Genomic DNA, 15,979 nt, shown 5'->3' with positions numbered 1-15,979 from the left:
ACGTTTATCCCTCGAATGTAAAATAGTGCAAATATTCTTAAATGCATATTTTTCTAATGAACAACAACATGAACTACAAAAAAAATTTAAGCAGAGAAAAAAGAAATAAAAAATAAAAAATAAAAATTATTACAATACTAGTGAATGGCCGTTAAATACATTTGAAATACTCACTTTTACTACTTCCTGAAGCATATTTCATTTTCTTAATATACATACATGTACTAGGGTGGGTAGCTTCCACGGAGCAGCTTCTTTCAGCGGGACTACTCCTCATTGTCTTACTCCGGGAAAGTGTTGAACGCATACGCGAACGTAACGACTGGTTGCGTCTTACAGAAAAGCATTCAATTACTGGGCTAAGCTCAATAACAAGTCGCTCTGCAATTTATTAAAAAAAAGATTTGTGGTTTCTAGCTGCCCCCACGTAGAACGTACACAGCCTTTGTAAAATGTATAGCATTGCCATCGCTCTAAATGCCATCAACTCCAGACTCAAAAAAACATCAGATAACTGGACAATGTTCGTTGCGCTTCACCTGTCAAAAGCCTTTGACATCCTACTCCAAGACATAAATGAATCATCTCACCCTACAACTTTTTAAAGAGGTGAACCGCTAACTTAAGATGTTGTCCCATTCACACTTCTGCCTAATACTTACATATCCAGACTCATATCTCCAACAGAAGGCGGTCCCATAGTTTCTTAAGCATGCGACTACAGAATGATGGCAACGAAACAGTGCATTCTAACGATGGGCTACGCGAAAAAGTAAACAGTTTCTCCCTTTATCTACACCTTTTTTGTCCACGTGTGTTTTCCCTACCCTAACATCTCAGACGACACAAGAGTTGGGCAATCACATTAATGGCATAACGCTGACGACTATCGAAACCCCAAAACGTCTGGGTATGACGCTCGATCATTGCCTTTGCTGGAACACACATGCCTCCGCAATTTTCGTCAAAATATGGTGTCGTACTAAAATCCCCAAAGTTCTCACCACAAGCACTATGACATCAGGTATAAGGCTCCCAGGCTGCGGTGTCGACTGAAATACTTTCGGAGCGTCTTCGTCCATTTGCATAACATGACCTAGCCAGGAAAGCCGTCGGCATCACAGAGAGGACCATACATATTCCAGATAACTTTTTTCTCGAACACTTCACGAGCTATCTCATCTTCTCTCGACACCGTCCATCATTCCGAGCCATACATCAGGGCAGGTATGATGGTCGACTAAACAAGAATTACTCTCCGTTTCATTTCTAAGCTATTGTTTTGTTTAAAGATCAGCTTAAAGTTCCGAAAATAGCCCATTCAGAAGTATTTCACTTCGAGTAAACCCGTTATTGAAACCAAATGTAACAATCGCAGAAGAAAGCACATTTCCCAGGCCAAAACTTTGTTCAGGGCAGCTTGCACAACTTCGATCTTCGGTATGTCTCCGCGTGAGACAAGCTTATCTTTAACTGTAATGTGGAACTAAGGCCTGTTATAGCGAAACTTCTAGATTTGTCAGTTTCCTTAGATTTGCCTTAGAGGACTTTGATGACAATTATTAAAATGTGGCGATGAATTCATTGTTACAACAACAACATGATTTGTAGGAGTTATTTTACCAACCCCATTTTGGCTGTTTGGGTCCAAATCCCGCTATATTGAAAAGCTTTTTGGCAGAACCCCAATCTGCTGGGAACGATGATGCAATAGAAAATTACCCACCCTAATGCTCATACATTTTTGCATTGATATTTTGCCTTTGCCTATTTGTAAAATACTAATCAAATTTTTTTTTTACCTCTTCTCTTGTACTTTCAGAAAATCAGTGCCCTCAGTATGGCGAAGTCAATCAGTTGGGTGGCGTATTCGTGAACGGTCGGCCACTGCCAAATGCAACTCGCATGCGCATAGTCGAACTAGCACGCCTTGGCATACGGCCATGCGACATATCGCGCCAACTACGCGTTAGTCATGGATGCGTCTCAAAAATATTGGCGCGTTATCATGAAACGGGTTCCATACTACCAGGTGCCATAGGCGGTTCAAAACCACGCGTCACAACGCCCAAAGTCGTGAACTATATACGCGAATTGAAACAACGTGATCCAGGTATATTTGCTTGGGAAATACGCGATCGTCTACTTACCGAAGGTATCTGTGATAAGACAAATGTGCCTAGCGTCAGTTCAATTTCACGCATCTTACGCAACAAACTCGGCACCATTGGGCATCATCCACATCATGGCGCTAGCACTGTAGTAACTTCGAACAGCAACAATTCTTCGCCACATCATCATCATACGCACGCGCATGTACATGCGCATCATCATGCCTCACCACACAGCACGGGAGTTACGGCAGTCGCCACAGCAGCACATCATCAACATGCCGCCGCTGCTGCTGCAGTGCATGCTCATCCGCATCTCTACAATTCCATATATCAGCCATATAGCGCGGCATATAGCATGAAAAGTAGTCCATCACCACCGCAGCACTCACCTCATCAAACCACACATCAATTACGTACAGCGGCAGCTGCCGCCGCAGCAGCGCATTGTTGGCCATCATCGCATTCCGTAAGCGACATTTTGGCACATCATCAAGCGGTTGCGTTACGTGCTAGCTGCCAAATGGGAAATACAATGGGTGCATTACCGTCCACATTGCCGATGTCGCCATCGCCAGTAGGTGGCGGTGTGGGTGTGGGTGTGGGTGGCGGTGCACAACAGTTAATCGGCAGCGACGATTGTAATGGTATGGCGAACAGCGCGGCGGCAGCGACTCAAGTGGCAGTGGCGGCAGCAGCAGCATCACAACAGCCTTATAATTATTATATGTATTTCCAAAATACGGGTATGCATCATCACCATCATCATGGTGGTATGATGGCGGCTGGCGCGACGGGATTATGAGAACTGCGGTAGATTATAGAAAAGCGACGGCGTAGTCGTAGAGCGTAAGAGCAGAAACTTCTCCGGTTGTATATTAGTATACAAATACAAATATTAAGTTTCATAAGTAAACATGCCAAGTATATATGAGCTAAAGGAAATTGATGCCTCGGTACTCTCATCGACGTTGCAACCCCGATAAAATGTCCAAAAACGCCATATCTCAAACTACAGCTAAGGACACTCGTAGCGGCACTAGACTACACGGTATTGTTGCTGCCGCTAGGTGTGTCCTTAGGTTAGACGTTTTCTCTTCGAGGTCGCTTAGGAACAATGTTTTTGAAAATAATTCCATTAAAGGACGTTATTGCACTCACTCAAACTTAGCATTGTTATACTTTTCGGCCGACAGAAATGGCACATGAGGAATAAACTCTCCGTATAGCTTTCTCGCGGTAGATGGTATTCTCCTCGTTATGCCGCTGAAGGGCCAGACATTTTTAGTTAAGGAACGAAAAGACGTATTTACTGCACTGGAATATTTCCCAAGGCGTTTTTTGTGACAAATCCGGAAAGAAGGGGAATTGAGCTTGCCAATATTTTGACGAGAAAAATCCACAGAGAGCGCTACATCAAGTAGTGCAAAATGGCGCAGAGCTCATTTCCGCAGAAACAATTCACTCTGCCTACATTCATTAATTAAAAAGACGATATGAATAAAGTCAAAGCTATGCCTATAGCATCTACACTCAGAAGGACAGCGGCGAAGTGATCAACATGAAGCTGGATCTCATCCTTCCTTCTTAGACTGGGGCTGGTCGACTTCTTAACTCTTACAATTTTTTCCAAGGCAGCATAGCCTCCAGTTCCGACAGCATAGAAACTAATTTAACGATTTTGGTTGACAGCCACCTCTTCTTGAAATGCATTAAAATCCAACTTGCTGCAATCTGATACCTCACTTAGGTATAGACCATTGTTGGCATCAATGAGGCATCTCAATGTCTCCATTTGCTGGGTCCCCGGGCATAGCAATAAATGATAGTCGTCTGGGCTATCGTCGGAGTATAATTGAGACTGTCATTACAATGAACCTGCTGTGGACCAACTGCAGTGATTGTGAAGTCCGAGACTCTTATTAGGAAACAACTTAGAAATTTGGCCTTAGGTTGAGTTTGAGCAAGACTATGCTACTATTCTTCACGAAATAGAACTTACTGTACTATCTCAAATTTATAGTATGAGACGAGGAGCGAATGCAGTATCGTTAATTAAAAGCTCCTAGTCCCCTTTCATTGAGTTTTCCACAGGAGACAACAAACCCTCTCTATACCCAGTACTATAAAGATTCTAAACGAGTCAGGCCGACAGACCACTCAGAGAAAACGCCGTAGAGGTTGCCTCCATTCTGCACACCCCTTTCACCTTCAGGTTACTCTTGAGCGAAATCTCATATTATAACATATGTCGGCGAGATAATCTGACATTGGTAAGCCTGCCTAGGATGCCCTCTTCCTGCGGGTTCCGATAGAAACACTTTCTTAACCGGAGCGTGATCTTTCATTCGCATAACATGGCCTAGTCAGCGCAGCCGCTTCTGGATTATGTTGAAGTCTGCGTAAAGCTCGTACAGCTCATCGTTAAATCTTCTTCGGTACTCGCCATCGCCAACGCGTAGAGGTCCATAAATCTTTCGAAGAACTTTTCTCTCGAACACTCCACAACAAGATTCAAAAAAATTGATTTTATTTAATCAACAGGCTTCTCGTTGTTTAGTTTGATGTGTGTGACCCTGTCTATCAAAAGGTGGCTTATGACTCAAAAAAGAAATTTCGAGAAACAGATGTTAAAGATAAACAATGCATTTCTTCAGTTTCTTAGTAGTTTTTCTTTTGCATTATGAACAGTCATGCCCAAAAGCAAAACACAAACCAGTTTCTGACCGATATTTTGGCTCCATTGCCATCGAAAAAAATGCTATCAAAAAAAATTGAGGATACTTCACCAGCCACCAAAGTGGCATCGAAGGAACCAAAGGCTTCATCGTCTATCAGTTGTGCTCTTCTTTCTCTACATTTTTAGTACACTTCTAAGCAAGTTCGGACTTTCTAGTTTTCACCACGTGAAAGAGCGTCTCAAAAACTATCGAAACCAGAAAAAAGTGGACAAATTTGTTTGAGTCATAAGCCACCTTTTCATAGACCGGGTCACATATACAGAATTTACCAAATTGTGTGCCTAAAAGTATGCTTTCAAATAAAACTACATTGCCTGCAGCAGCACATACTTGCCCTCAAAACATAAGTGCAATAAAAACATTAATAAACCAACCCTGCAGGAACATGTATGCAAAGTTTTAACTAATTTTTGAAATACCATTTATTTTATGGTCGTGTTTTTGGACACGCGTATACGTATACTTTTGCGCGTAAAAAAACGCTTATCCTCGCTTAGATAATGCTTAGGAGACCCATCCAGGGGCAGTGGTTAAATAACTAGCTACAGCACAGGGTGTACCAAAAAGCGGAGACACAACCCTCCGATGGCCATAGTATATAACATATAGCTGAATCAGTTGCCATGAATTATGGACACGCACCATTTTAAGAGGTAATATGTACAAAGAATTAGTGTAAAAACATAGACACATATGTATTTCAGTTGAATCTGAATATAATGCGTATTTAAATTTAGTACATGGTACTAATTCTATACGCGGCAATTTCAGAAGAGTAGATAAAGTTTGACGCTTAGCAGTCCATATAAAGTTTAAGCGTAAACGTCTATAGATGTAAAAAAAAACACAGCTATTTACATGGATTGTAAATTCATACTGAAGGCAAGACATATTATTATAAAATATTTACTGATTTGCTCTGCAGGTTCATGTGGAACGGGATGTTACCGTTCGCGATACATCACTAGATTACTGGCAAGCTAAATACCTGAATTTCCTCGTGTTCCAATGTTACATGAACCAGATACGGATAGAGATTTAACATGTAAATGCAACAACAATCAGACCAATTCTAAATATTCTCGCGGAATTTCGTTCTCGCGGATTTTTTTATTCCCGCGGAAAAATTCCTCCAATTCTGTTCTCCTAGGGAGAACAATAATTGGGGAATAGGAATTTCGAATTTTCGAAGTCAGCTGTTTTGTCAATTGAAATTTCGTTGCACATTTCTTATTTTGTTTAAAAAATTGAAAAGTTTAATTATTGTTGCAAATTTGCTGGAAATTAAGAAATAAAATATAAACATTGCACAGTTTTTATTGCATTTCATGTGTTATTCACTGAAATGAGTAATGAATTGGTGCCACAGCAACATCAACAGCGGAACATAAGCGGAAGACGGCCGCATAACACAAATCTGCCGGAGTTGCCTGCTTTCATTCAACAAAGCAATTTTCTGGCGGCCAAGTTGAGTTGAATTCGTCCTTCATCATATGCCAAAATATATTTAAGCCTTATTAAAAAATCCTTGCGCAATTTCTGGATGGCTGCATCAAATTTGTATACCAAGAGCTCTACCGTTGCTTATGATATACTTTTCAACTTAAAATAAAGATTATTGTGGTTGTAGTTGTTGTTGTATTAGAAGTGAGAATATTGTGGTAGAATATAAATACATCTTTTAGCACAAATTTGTACAAATAAGTGTTCTTTTTTAAAATAACCAATTTCCTTTAACTATTTTGATGCATTCCCTTTAATTTAACAAGTGAAAAAACTCCTATGAAATGGCAGAGAAATCTCCCTCTCCCTCACATTCATAATACCTACTTTTCTCCCATAACCGGTTTCCGCTTTTTCGAACATTGTTCAGAATAGGAGGAAAGGGAGAAGTGAAAAAACTCACAAGGAATTTTTATTTAGAATACGAGGAATGGGAGAAGGGAGAAAACTCGCACGGAATTTTCGTTTAGAATTGGGCTGAATGTGAACCATATCTTTAAATCTCTCTCTGTATCTGGTTCATGTACCATTGGAAAACCTCGTTTGGGTGATAAATTCCAACGATGCATTTCGTCATGCGAATAGCATTTCCGAAATGTCTCATTTGATCACATTTCATCGCATTTGATCTGCACGTAGTGCAACTATATGGTAGGCTGATCTATATAGCAACAGCATACTTTTTTTTGTTCAGATTGCCAAAATCTGCGTGTTGGTGTTAGACGAATGGAATGGAGAGAAATCATAAAACTTTGCAATTCTGGTCTGTTATGGGAAAATAATGCGCCCAATAATGCGCCTAATTAGATGCATTTCTAAATATATATATAATAAGAAATAACTTTAAAGTGATGTAAAACTATTTTTTAACAAAAAATTTACCAGCGCTGTAGTAAATAATTGTCAATGTGTTGGTTACATTTTGCGTTTGCCATCTCCTTTTGACAATCGCTATGCCAGTAAAATAAAACAAATAAAATCAGCTGATGAGATGAGCCAACCATATAACTGAGCCATAGATCTGCCAATGCGGTCCAATAATACTTCATACACACGCTTTTGACATTTCCTTACAAAAAGAAACTGTGCAAGAACATAATGGTTAAACGACGTATCATAACCTTAGTACCAGATTTATAAATTACACTTTGCGCTAATTTTTTAAAGCCAAATTGATAATTCTATCAGAAACTGCTTGGCATATTTACATTTGTATATTCGCACTTTCTTGCGATGAAAAGGTGTCCTGGCAGTCGAGTTTTGCAGGGAAGGTTGGGCGAAATGCGAATGAGGCCACTGTAAACGCTTTCAGTTTACTCATTTACTCATTTGGAAATACGTATTTGAGACCGGTGTAATTATGGTATTAGTTTAATCTATATACAAAATAAAACTGATTTTTTTTTTTCAAAAACTCAGGAACATTTGTTTGTACTGGTTGACTTAATCTGAATTTTAATATTTAAAAGAATGAACTACATATCAATTAGTCAATGCTTTTTAATAAAACAAATATGTATTTAAACAAATAGTGCAAATACAAGTACTACAGTGGTAATACTTTACTAACCAAGTCTCAGTACGGTACTGTAATACTAGTACTTGAATTTAACGGATCTTAACTATTATATATTCTTGGTAATATCATAGAGAAATAAAATATTTCATTTAGTTTAATTATGTACTTATTAAACTTAAAATACTTATCATAATACTTAATAATATTTTAAAATGTGCAAACTAATTTAAAAAAAATATTATTAGGGTAAAGTTATGCTTAAAAATTAGAACGAAAAACGCTAAAACATTGAACTTAATTTTTACCAAATATAATAGAAAAAAACAAGTAATTTTGTCATTGTTTTACTATCTAAGCTGAATTTTTAAAATGTCCAATAAATAAATTGCTAAAATTATATTTTTAATATAATATACACATAAATTATATATGACATTAAAAAAAAATACCAAAATTAAAAAATTAACAATGAAATTAGCTGAAATTATTATTCAAAGTAAAAATCAATATTGAAATTGCTTGGTTTAGTTATTTCGAAAAAAAAAACATTTTAAATTTTTTTGTTTTAATAATTATGCGTCGAGCGCAGTAATTATAAACATTAGCTCACAAATATATTCTAATTTTATTTGATAAATCTAATATTGAAACCATATAGTGCCTTTTTACCTTTAATCTAGTTAAAATCTATTATACTACTTAGATTTACTTTATTTCGGCCTCAATCTTAATTAACGCATCAACTACCTGTAAACTAAACCATTGTAAAAGTCTACAAGTAGGATATGTAGAAGCACGCACATACACAGCCACGCTCACCTGATAAAATGCTTGTTCTTGTTCGTTTTTTTTTGTGGATGCTATTTGGCAGTGTTGTACTTCTTAGGTCCAAGAAAAGTGTAGTAGCTGCTAACGAAAACTGCGTAAAATTTTTATTGTAAAAATACAAAGAAATATCCTTATTTACTTTCAAACGAGCACTTAATTATATCTCTCTTTAAAATCCATATGTTTTGGACAATTTTAATTAACAAATTGTGATACTTTATTACAGGGGATGATTGCTCAAACACGACCAAAACCGTCGGGGGAGTTATTAATAGAGGCGTTTTTGCCTCGCTTCCAATAATTCGAATACTTTTTCGCCTTTGGACTATTGATAACAGGACAAAACGCGTTTTTTCATTTCTCTTTCCACTTTTTTGGACGAGTTATTTCAGTCGACCTCGGTTTCAAACTGTTTTTCGCGGAGAACTTTTGAACGGATAGAAAAACTTAGCACCCGTATTTGTATTCTTAATGCTGGAATAACTACGCATCCTCAGACACTCCAATTCAAGGCTTTTGTATAATTTTCTGTAGGACCCATATTTGATATTCCGCTCCTTTTTTTGTTTCCCTGCGTCGCTCTCCACGACAGCAATCCCGGTAATTTTGATACTTCGTTCAGTGTCAAACGCATGTTCCACGCAGGTTCCACTGGGTTCCACGCTAGTTTGACACTGACCGAAATGTCAAACTGCCGTGTGTTAGAAAGAGAAAGGAATTGTTTCCTTCTCATACATATCATACTTGTAAACCTGTACTATGAACTAAACTATATAGCTATAAATCCACTTCATAAGCAAACGCTCAAAAGAAAATTTTATAAAATCAATATATTCAAATTGAGTACTTGCTCAAAGAGAATACACAGAACAAGAGAAAAAGCACACTTGTGCTCAAATAAATGTGCAAATTCCATGCAAAAAACTCATATGTATCTATATACAAACACTATTGTGCCTGGTATTTAACCGAATGTGTTCTTAAGGTCACACATATATTAATTGACGAAACCAGTAGTGCAATTCACTAACTTTTTTAGCCACATTTGCCATTGCTTTATTTGCGAATCGTTAACTATAATAAATAGTCCAGCGAATTAAAACGCAGCGGGTGCGCTGGCTACGCCATGTTATGCGAATGAAAGATGATGCTACGGCCAAGAAAGTGTTTCTATCGGAACCCGCCTATGGAAGCAGAGGTAGAGGGAGGCCCCCACTCCGTTGGAAGGACCAGGTGGAAAACGATTTAAACTCCCTTGGTGTGACCAATTGGCGCCGGTTGGCGGAGCGAAGAAGCGAGTGGCGCGCTTTGTTGGACGGCCATAACCGTTTAAACGGTTAAGCGCAAATTAAGTAAGTCTCCGGAATATATTTTTTATATTGAATATCATACAAAGGAAATCATTGGGCTCTTTCAAAAGTTCTGCCACACTTTTTGGAGATTTTCCACCATATTTTTGGAAGTCGCAACACTGGTGAATACTACTTGACAAATGCATTTTTCCTTGAGCTTTTTATACTCAGCTGAGCAGAGCTCACAGAGTATATTAATTATGTTCGCATAACGGTACCTCGTAACGGCATAAACTAATCGAGATAGATATAGACTTCTATATATCAAAATTATATGGGCGAAAAAAGAAATTCATTTACCCATGTCCGTCCGTCCGTCTGTCCGTAAACACGATATCTTAATGAAATTTGGTATGTAAGTTCGTGGGCACTCATCTATTTAAAATGAACGAAATCGGACTATAACCACGCCCACATTACGATATCGAAAATTTCGTAAAACCGAAAAAGTGCGATAATTCATAACCAAAGACGGATAAAGCGATGAAACTTGGTAGGTGGTTTGACCTTATGACGCAGAATATAAAATTTGTAAATTTTTTAACAATGGGCGTGGCGCCGCCCACTTTTAAAAGAAGGTAATTTAAAAGTTTTGCATGCTGTAATTTGGTAGCTGAGTATGTAATGTTCGGTTACACCCGAGCTTAGCCTTCCTCACTTTTTTGTATGGCTTTTTTATTTTGATGTGGATACTCAGCTTAAGATTTCAATAGACCAAAACCTCACAGTTTCAATTTTTACCCTAAGTAATTACTTAAATAATAGTAATTACTACTATAGTGGTGGCTAAAAATGTGTTACGAGCAAAACATGTTCTTAGTTTGATCAAAGAGGATAGAAATAATAAAAGATGTCAGTTTGTAGTTTTTGCGAAATTTATTTGCGAGGTATTTTAAGGGATTGTATTAATTAATTGATTTATTCTCTTTCCAAAATTCACAATATATATTTTGATATAAACTTCTGAAAAATGCCTAGAACTTAATTTCGCATTTCGTAATCTTCTTCTACTCCTTTTTGGTTTGGTCTCGATTTGTTTTAAACTAATGGCATTTTCTTTTCTGGAAACAATTTTACCCTCATGTTGCACTCTTAGAACTAATGAAATCCATTTTCAGTAGAAAATATTTTGTGAAAGTAACCACAAACTCAAGAAAGAGGGAAGAAGAATCAACAGGGTGGCATTATTTTCAGAAAAAAATACGTTATAAGTGCTTTTATTGCAATAAGTTTGGGGCCTACGTAAATAACGCAAGCACGAATATCACATAAGTTTAATATTTTTAATTTCAAGTCTACTATTTTAATTGAATACCAGTGATGTATAAAAAAAACATTTTGCAATATTGGTTGTTTGTTGGTTAAGTCAACGGAAATGTATACATAAATCTTAATATTATAATCTAATATTTATTGCTAGGTAAGAGGAGTTTTAAATGAATTATAAAAATAAATCTCTATTTTTATTGGTACCACAAGTATATTAACAATTTTATTGAGAAAAGTCAACCATCGGGAAAGTTCATTTATTGTTTTAACGGTAAGTATAAGTAATATTTCCCCTCAACCGCAACCATCTAGAGAGGATTGCCACGTTACCCATATAGACCGCAAAGTAGAAAAAGTCCACGATACAGAGCTTTGAATACCGTACAGTGAAGGAAAGCTCCGTGAAATATCAAAAAACTCACATATGTAATTAGGCTAGCTGCAAATAAGTCCCGAAAGTTTTTGTTGCATTTGCACAACAAATTTCTCGGAGCGAGAATTTTCTCCACCAGATGGCGGGCAGTTATTATTTTAAAGGGCAAGGAAGACCCGAAAACTTGTCCGTTTTTCCGCCAACGAAACTGCAGGAAAAATTATGGGAAACCCTATAATACAACGCTTGACTGCAGCAATAGCGTATGGGGCAGACTAATATTCTTACTGGTCACGTTGGGCGTAAAAAGTGCTTTTAATTTAGCCAGTTGGGCTGACATGATTGAGGCAATAATGCACTTAAAAGTCTGCTTGAGAGACCGGTATATAACGTACAAAAGATTGGAGGTCAAACAAAGTTGAAAATATCAAGGTGGGGGTGCCTCCTACATTATGTTAGAATTAACCCTTCTCGTCGCTTTCGCGGACGGTTTATATTCTATCATTTAGGCATGCGGCAGCTTAAGCTAAACTAGATCATGCCCAGTGTAAATGGAGGGATGATAGATCACAGACTTAAGCAAAAATGGAGATTGTACGATTTCCACAGAATCTGTCCTGGTTGTTGCGGGAATCACATTATTATTATTATTACTAAGCCTCGATGCATTGCGACCTTTACTTAGATCTATTATGCTTGATCTATTTAAGTACCCCTTCAGGATTTTTACTCCATATCATTAAGAGTCACGCCACCTAGATAGAAGAGTCTCGGCGTCTCATCCTCCAGCTCACAAAAGCTTATAGATTAGTATTAACATTTTGGTTTGTCTTTGCCTTGGGCATTCAATCCAGTGTTGTCTAAACTGCTTTGTCCCCCAGCTACTTATGATTCCTCTATGGTTTCTTTGGTGGTACAGAAGGGCTCTAGATCATTGAATGTTTGTATAGCAGCCTGCTTGGCTAGGTAGTCTGGACGTGGATTACCGCCTGAAAAATGCTACTCCAATGTCATTGGTATCGATTTCTTGAAGTTCGGCTCATAAATGCCTGCTCCGGGAACCATTATACATATTTTCTCGCTGGGAAAAGCAAAGGAATGTATGAAAACGGAGCAGAAGTAAGTAGAGATGTTGTTGTCATATAGGCACGACAAGCAATCCGACTATGGATTGTGCGCAGCACAACTACATCAAATTGGAGCTGGGAATTAATTTCCAAACTGAACTCACGGTTGAAGCGAATAGCTTCTTAACCGGAAACTGTTACTTCCGCAAATATCTGAATGCGTTCACTGCTTATTAATTCGGAAACATTGGCGACGTACTCAACACCTTCGGCGAATGCGAAGACCTCGCTCAAAAGCGAATGAGGATAGAAGGAAGTCTTAGCGTTTTATCCCTGTGCAATATCATCAATAATATGATATGCGTAAGTGACAGATGGGATATGGTCAGTAGGCACCTGAAGCACATACTACTCACCAAACGAGAAAATGGTACCCTAGCCTATTAGCGTAAGAGTAGCAAATAGCACACGTAGCGCGCTTTTGAACCCGATGCTAAACGCGGAAAATTGCGCGGTCCGTGAGAGCTGAAGTCCTAGCGGTTACTCCTTCAAAAGAGGTATTTTTATCAACAGCGGGTGATAACATTCTCAGATTCCCTGGCGTTAGATAGCAAAACGTAGGACTGACTGTGATGTTTTGGAGGACCAAACCCGTTTAAATGGCTAAGCGTCAAATAAGTGAGTATGAAGATCGTGCTGCCTGAATCGATCTCTTTATGGTATCGATCACTTTTTTGTTATTTCTCGAAAATACTAGACAACCGTGTTCACATTCACATTTTTGCACTTTACGAACAAAATTATTTTTAAATTTGTCTTTCCATTTTTTGCTTTGTTTTGACAGTTGATGATTTGCTATTCAATATAGAAAAAATAAACTACGGTTTTTGATGTTGTGTATGCACATGGAGCACATACTACTCACCAAACGAGAAAATGGTTCCCTAGCCGATTAGCGTGAGAGTTGCAAATAGCTCCGTAGCGCGCTTTCGAGCCCGATGCTAAACGCGGAAAATTGCGCGGTCCGTGAGAGCTGAATTCCTAGATGCTACTACTCCTTCAAAAGAAGTATTTTTATCGACAGCGGGTGATAACATTCTTAAATTCCCTGGCGATATATAGCAAAACGTAGGACTGATGCGGCATTTACCCACCGACGTGTGCTGTACATACGGACGTTTGTCGTACGAAACACGTTTGACCGAACCCTTAAGCCTGTAGGAATCAATAACTATCATCCGGTGGCAAAATCCTGAGCCAGATAATTAATTTTGCATGTAAATGCACCAAAAACGATTTGAGCCAGATAAATCCAGATAGAAGTCTGGTTCAATTTGTGAGCCAGATAATTTGTTAATTACTTCTTTTTAGGTTGGCAACGCGGCCTTTAATATACCTACTTTTTCAAAAATTGATGTCGCTGCTTAGCCTTTCGCCGTATGAGTTAAATGAAAAACAGCGGCGACATCTGCCTATCACATTTCACGTGTGCGAAAATTTCATGACATCTGCTTCTCAAGTCTCTCAATGATCCAGAGCATTCCCGTGAGAATTGAGCGTGAGCTGGAGCTGTAAAACTCACTGAAAGACGGCAAATGTTTGCAGGGTTCTCGAAAATACTAGACAATCGTGTTCACATTCACATTTTTGCACTTTTCGAATAAAATTATTTTTAATTTGTCTTTCCATTTTTTGCTTTGTTTTGACAGTTGATGGATTACTATTCAATATAGAAAAAATAAACTACGGTTTCTGTTGTTGTGTTTTTGCCATGACGTAGCAAATGCTACACCAGTTTGCAAATGACAAACAAAAAACAAACTCCCTGGCGCATAGTCATAGTTAAAATCAAATAGGTTTTAAATTTAGTTGCAGCTTTTTGACATAATTTTCAAAACAGTGCGCCCCTATGATATCCTTTGCTTTTGGAATGCAATCCGCATAGCACCATTTCGAACAGCTGATATACCCTGTAAGAACCTTTTCGGTTAGATTACCAATGGTCGCAATGGAAGTTTTTACGAGTTTATAAGGGGAAATGTATAAATATATGTGTGTGTATGTAAATGCATAAGATCTTCTATTTTCTATCACTGCGCACCAATTTGTGTCAGCGACATCTATTTTTGAAAAATTAGGTTCATTAAAGGCAGCGTTGCCAAACTAAAAAGAAGTAATTAACAAATTATCTGGCTCACAAGTTCCCTACAAAAAATTTCGTCACAAAACCTAATCACGCCCATGCAAATGTGACTATGAATATAACCTATGCCCGTAAAATGACTAGTCAAACGACGTGCAATGACGAGAGCATTTTTGCAGGGTTGAACCAGACTTCTATCTGGATTTATCTGGCTCAAATCGTTGTTGTTGCATTTACATGCAAAATTATTTATCTGGCTCAGGATTTTGCCACCGGATGATGATTAATATCCCCTAACGGGAGTCCAAGCAAACTTGCTGTTTTAACAGGGGTGGACCATAATGAGATGGGTGTTAGAGGCGTTGGTTCCACAATACAGTTAAAGAGATGGTCGGTGTCATGTGGGGACACGTTACAAGCAGGACATATGTTTTGTATGTCGGGGTTGATTCTGGATAGGTAAGTGTTTTACCTGTTACAGTATGCAGATCGAAGTTGAGCTAGAGTGACTCGCGTTTCCCTAGAGAGTGTGCGTTCCCCTTCTGCAAGTTTTGGGTATTGTTCTTTGAGTACAGGATTCACCGGGCAATTCCTGGCATAAAGGTCCGACGTCTGTTTGTGGAGTTCACTGAGGACCTGCTTGTGTTTTTTGGCTTCATACGGCTGTGTTTTAAGGTGCCGTATTTCCTCATAATGCTTACGGAGATGACTCCTTAAGCCCCTGGGCGGTGTTGGCTCATCAATAAGATGTCTGTTGGGATGCCCAGGTTTCTGGGTATTCAACAGGAACTGTTTGGTTAGCATTTCTCTCCCTAATGGGGAGTATTCTCGCCTCATTATGTACATGGTGTTTTGGGGACATAAGAGAGATGGTTGCTAAGTTATTTGCTTTGGTTATTTACTAAGAGCGCTCTTGATCTGGTGCATTTTCATAAAAATGCATAACTTTGTCACCTCATATGCAATTAATCGTGAATTGAATTATTTTAATTCTTTTCCGATTTTAACAAACCATAAAAATGCTCTATCGAGAAGTGACTAAAGTTTAGTTCGTATCATTGATGGCCGAAACT

The 15,979-nt window shown here is 38.3% G+C and overlaps 1 protein-coding gene across 1 annotated transcript in view; it reads left to right on the top strand.

The window, feature by feature from the left end:
- The window catches only part of Poxm (Pox meso), a 193,475-nt gene extending 185,261 nt beyond the window's left edge, over window positions 1-8,214 (top strand). Inside the window, exon 2 of the mRNA XM_067763100.1 lies at window positions 1,823-8,214. Within this exon, the coding sequence (XP_067619201.1) occupies window positions 1,823-2,916 (1,094 nt within the window). The 3' untranslated portion in view covers window positions 2,917-8,214. The remainder of the gene's footprint in view (window positions 1-1,822) is intronic.
- Window positions 8,215-15,979: the final 7,765 nt, after the last annotated feature.

This window comes from Eurosta solidaginis, chromosome 1, assembly GCF_040869045.1.
Source record: "Eurosta solidaginis isolate ZX-2024a chromosome 1, ASM4086904v1, whole genome shotgun sequence".
Taxonomy (NCBI): domain Eukaryota; kingdom Metazoa; phylum Arthropoda; class Insecta; order Diptera; family Tephritidae; genus Eurosta; species Eurosta solidaginis.
The sequence above is the reverse complement of the archived record's forward strand: the minus strand, read 5'-3'. Positions and strand labels throughout refer to the sequence as shown.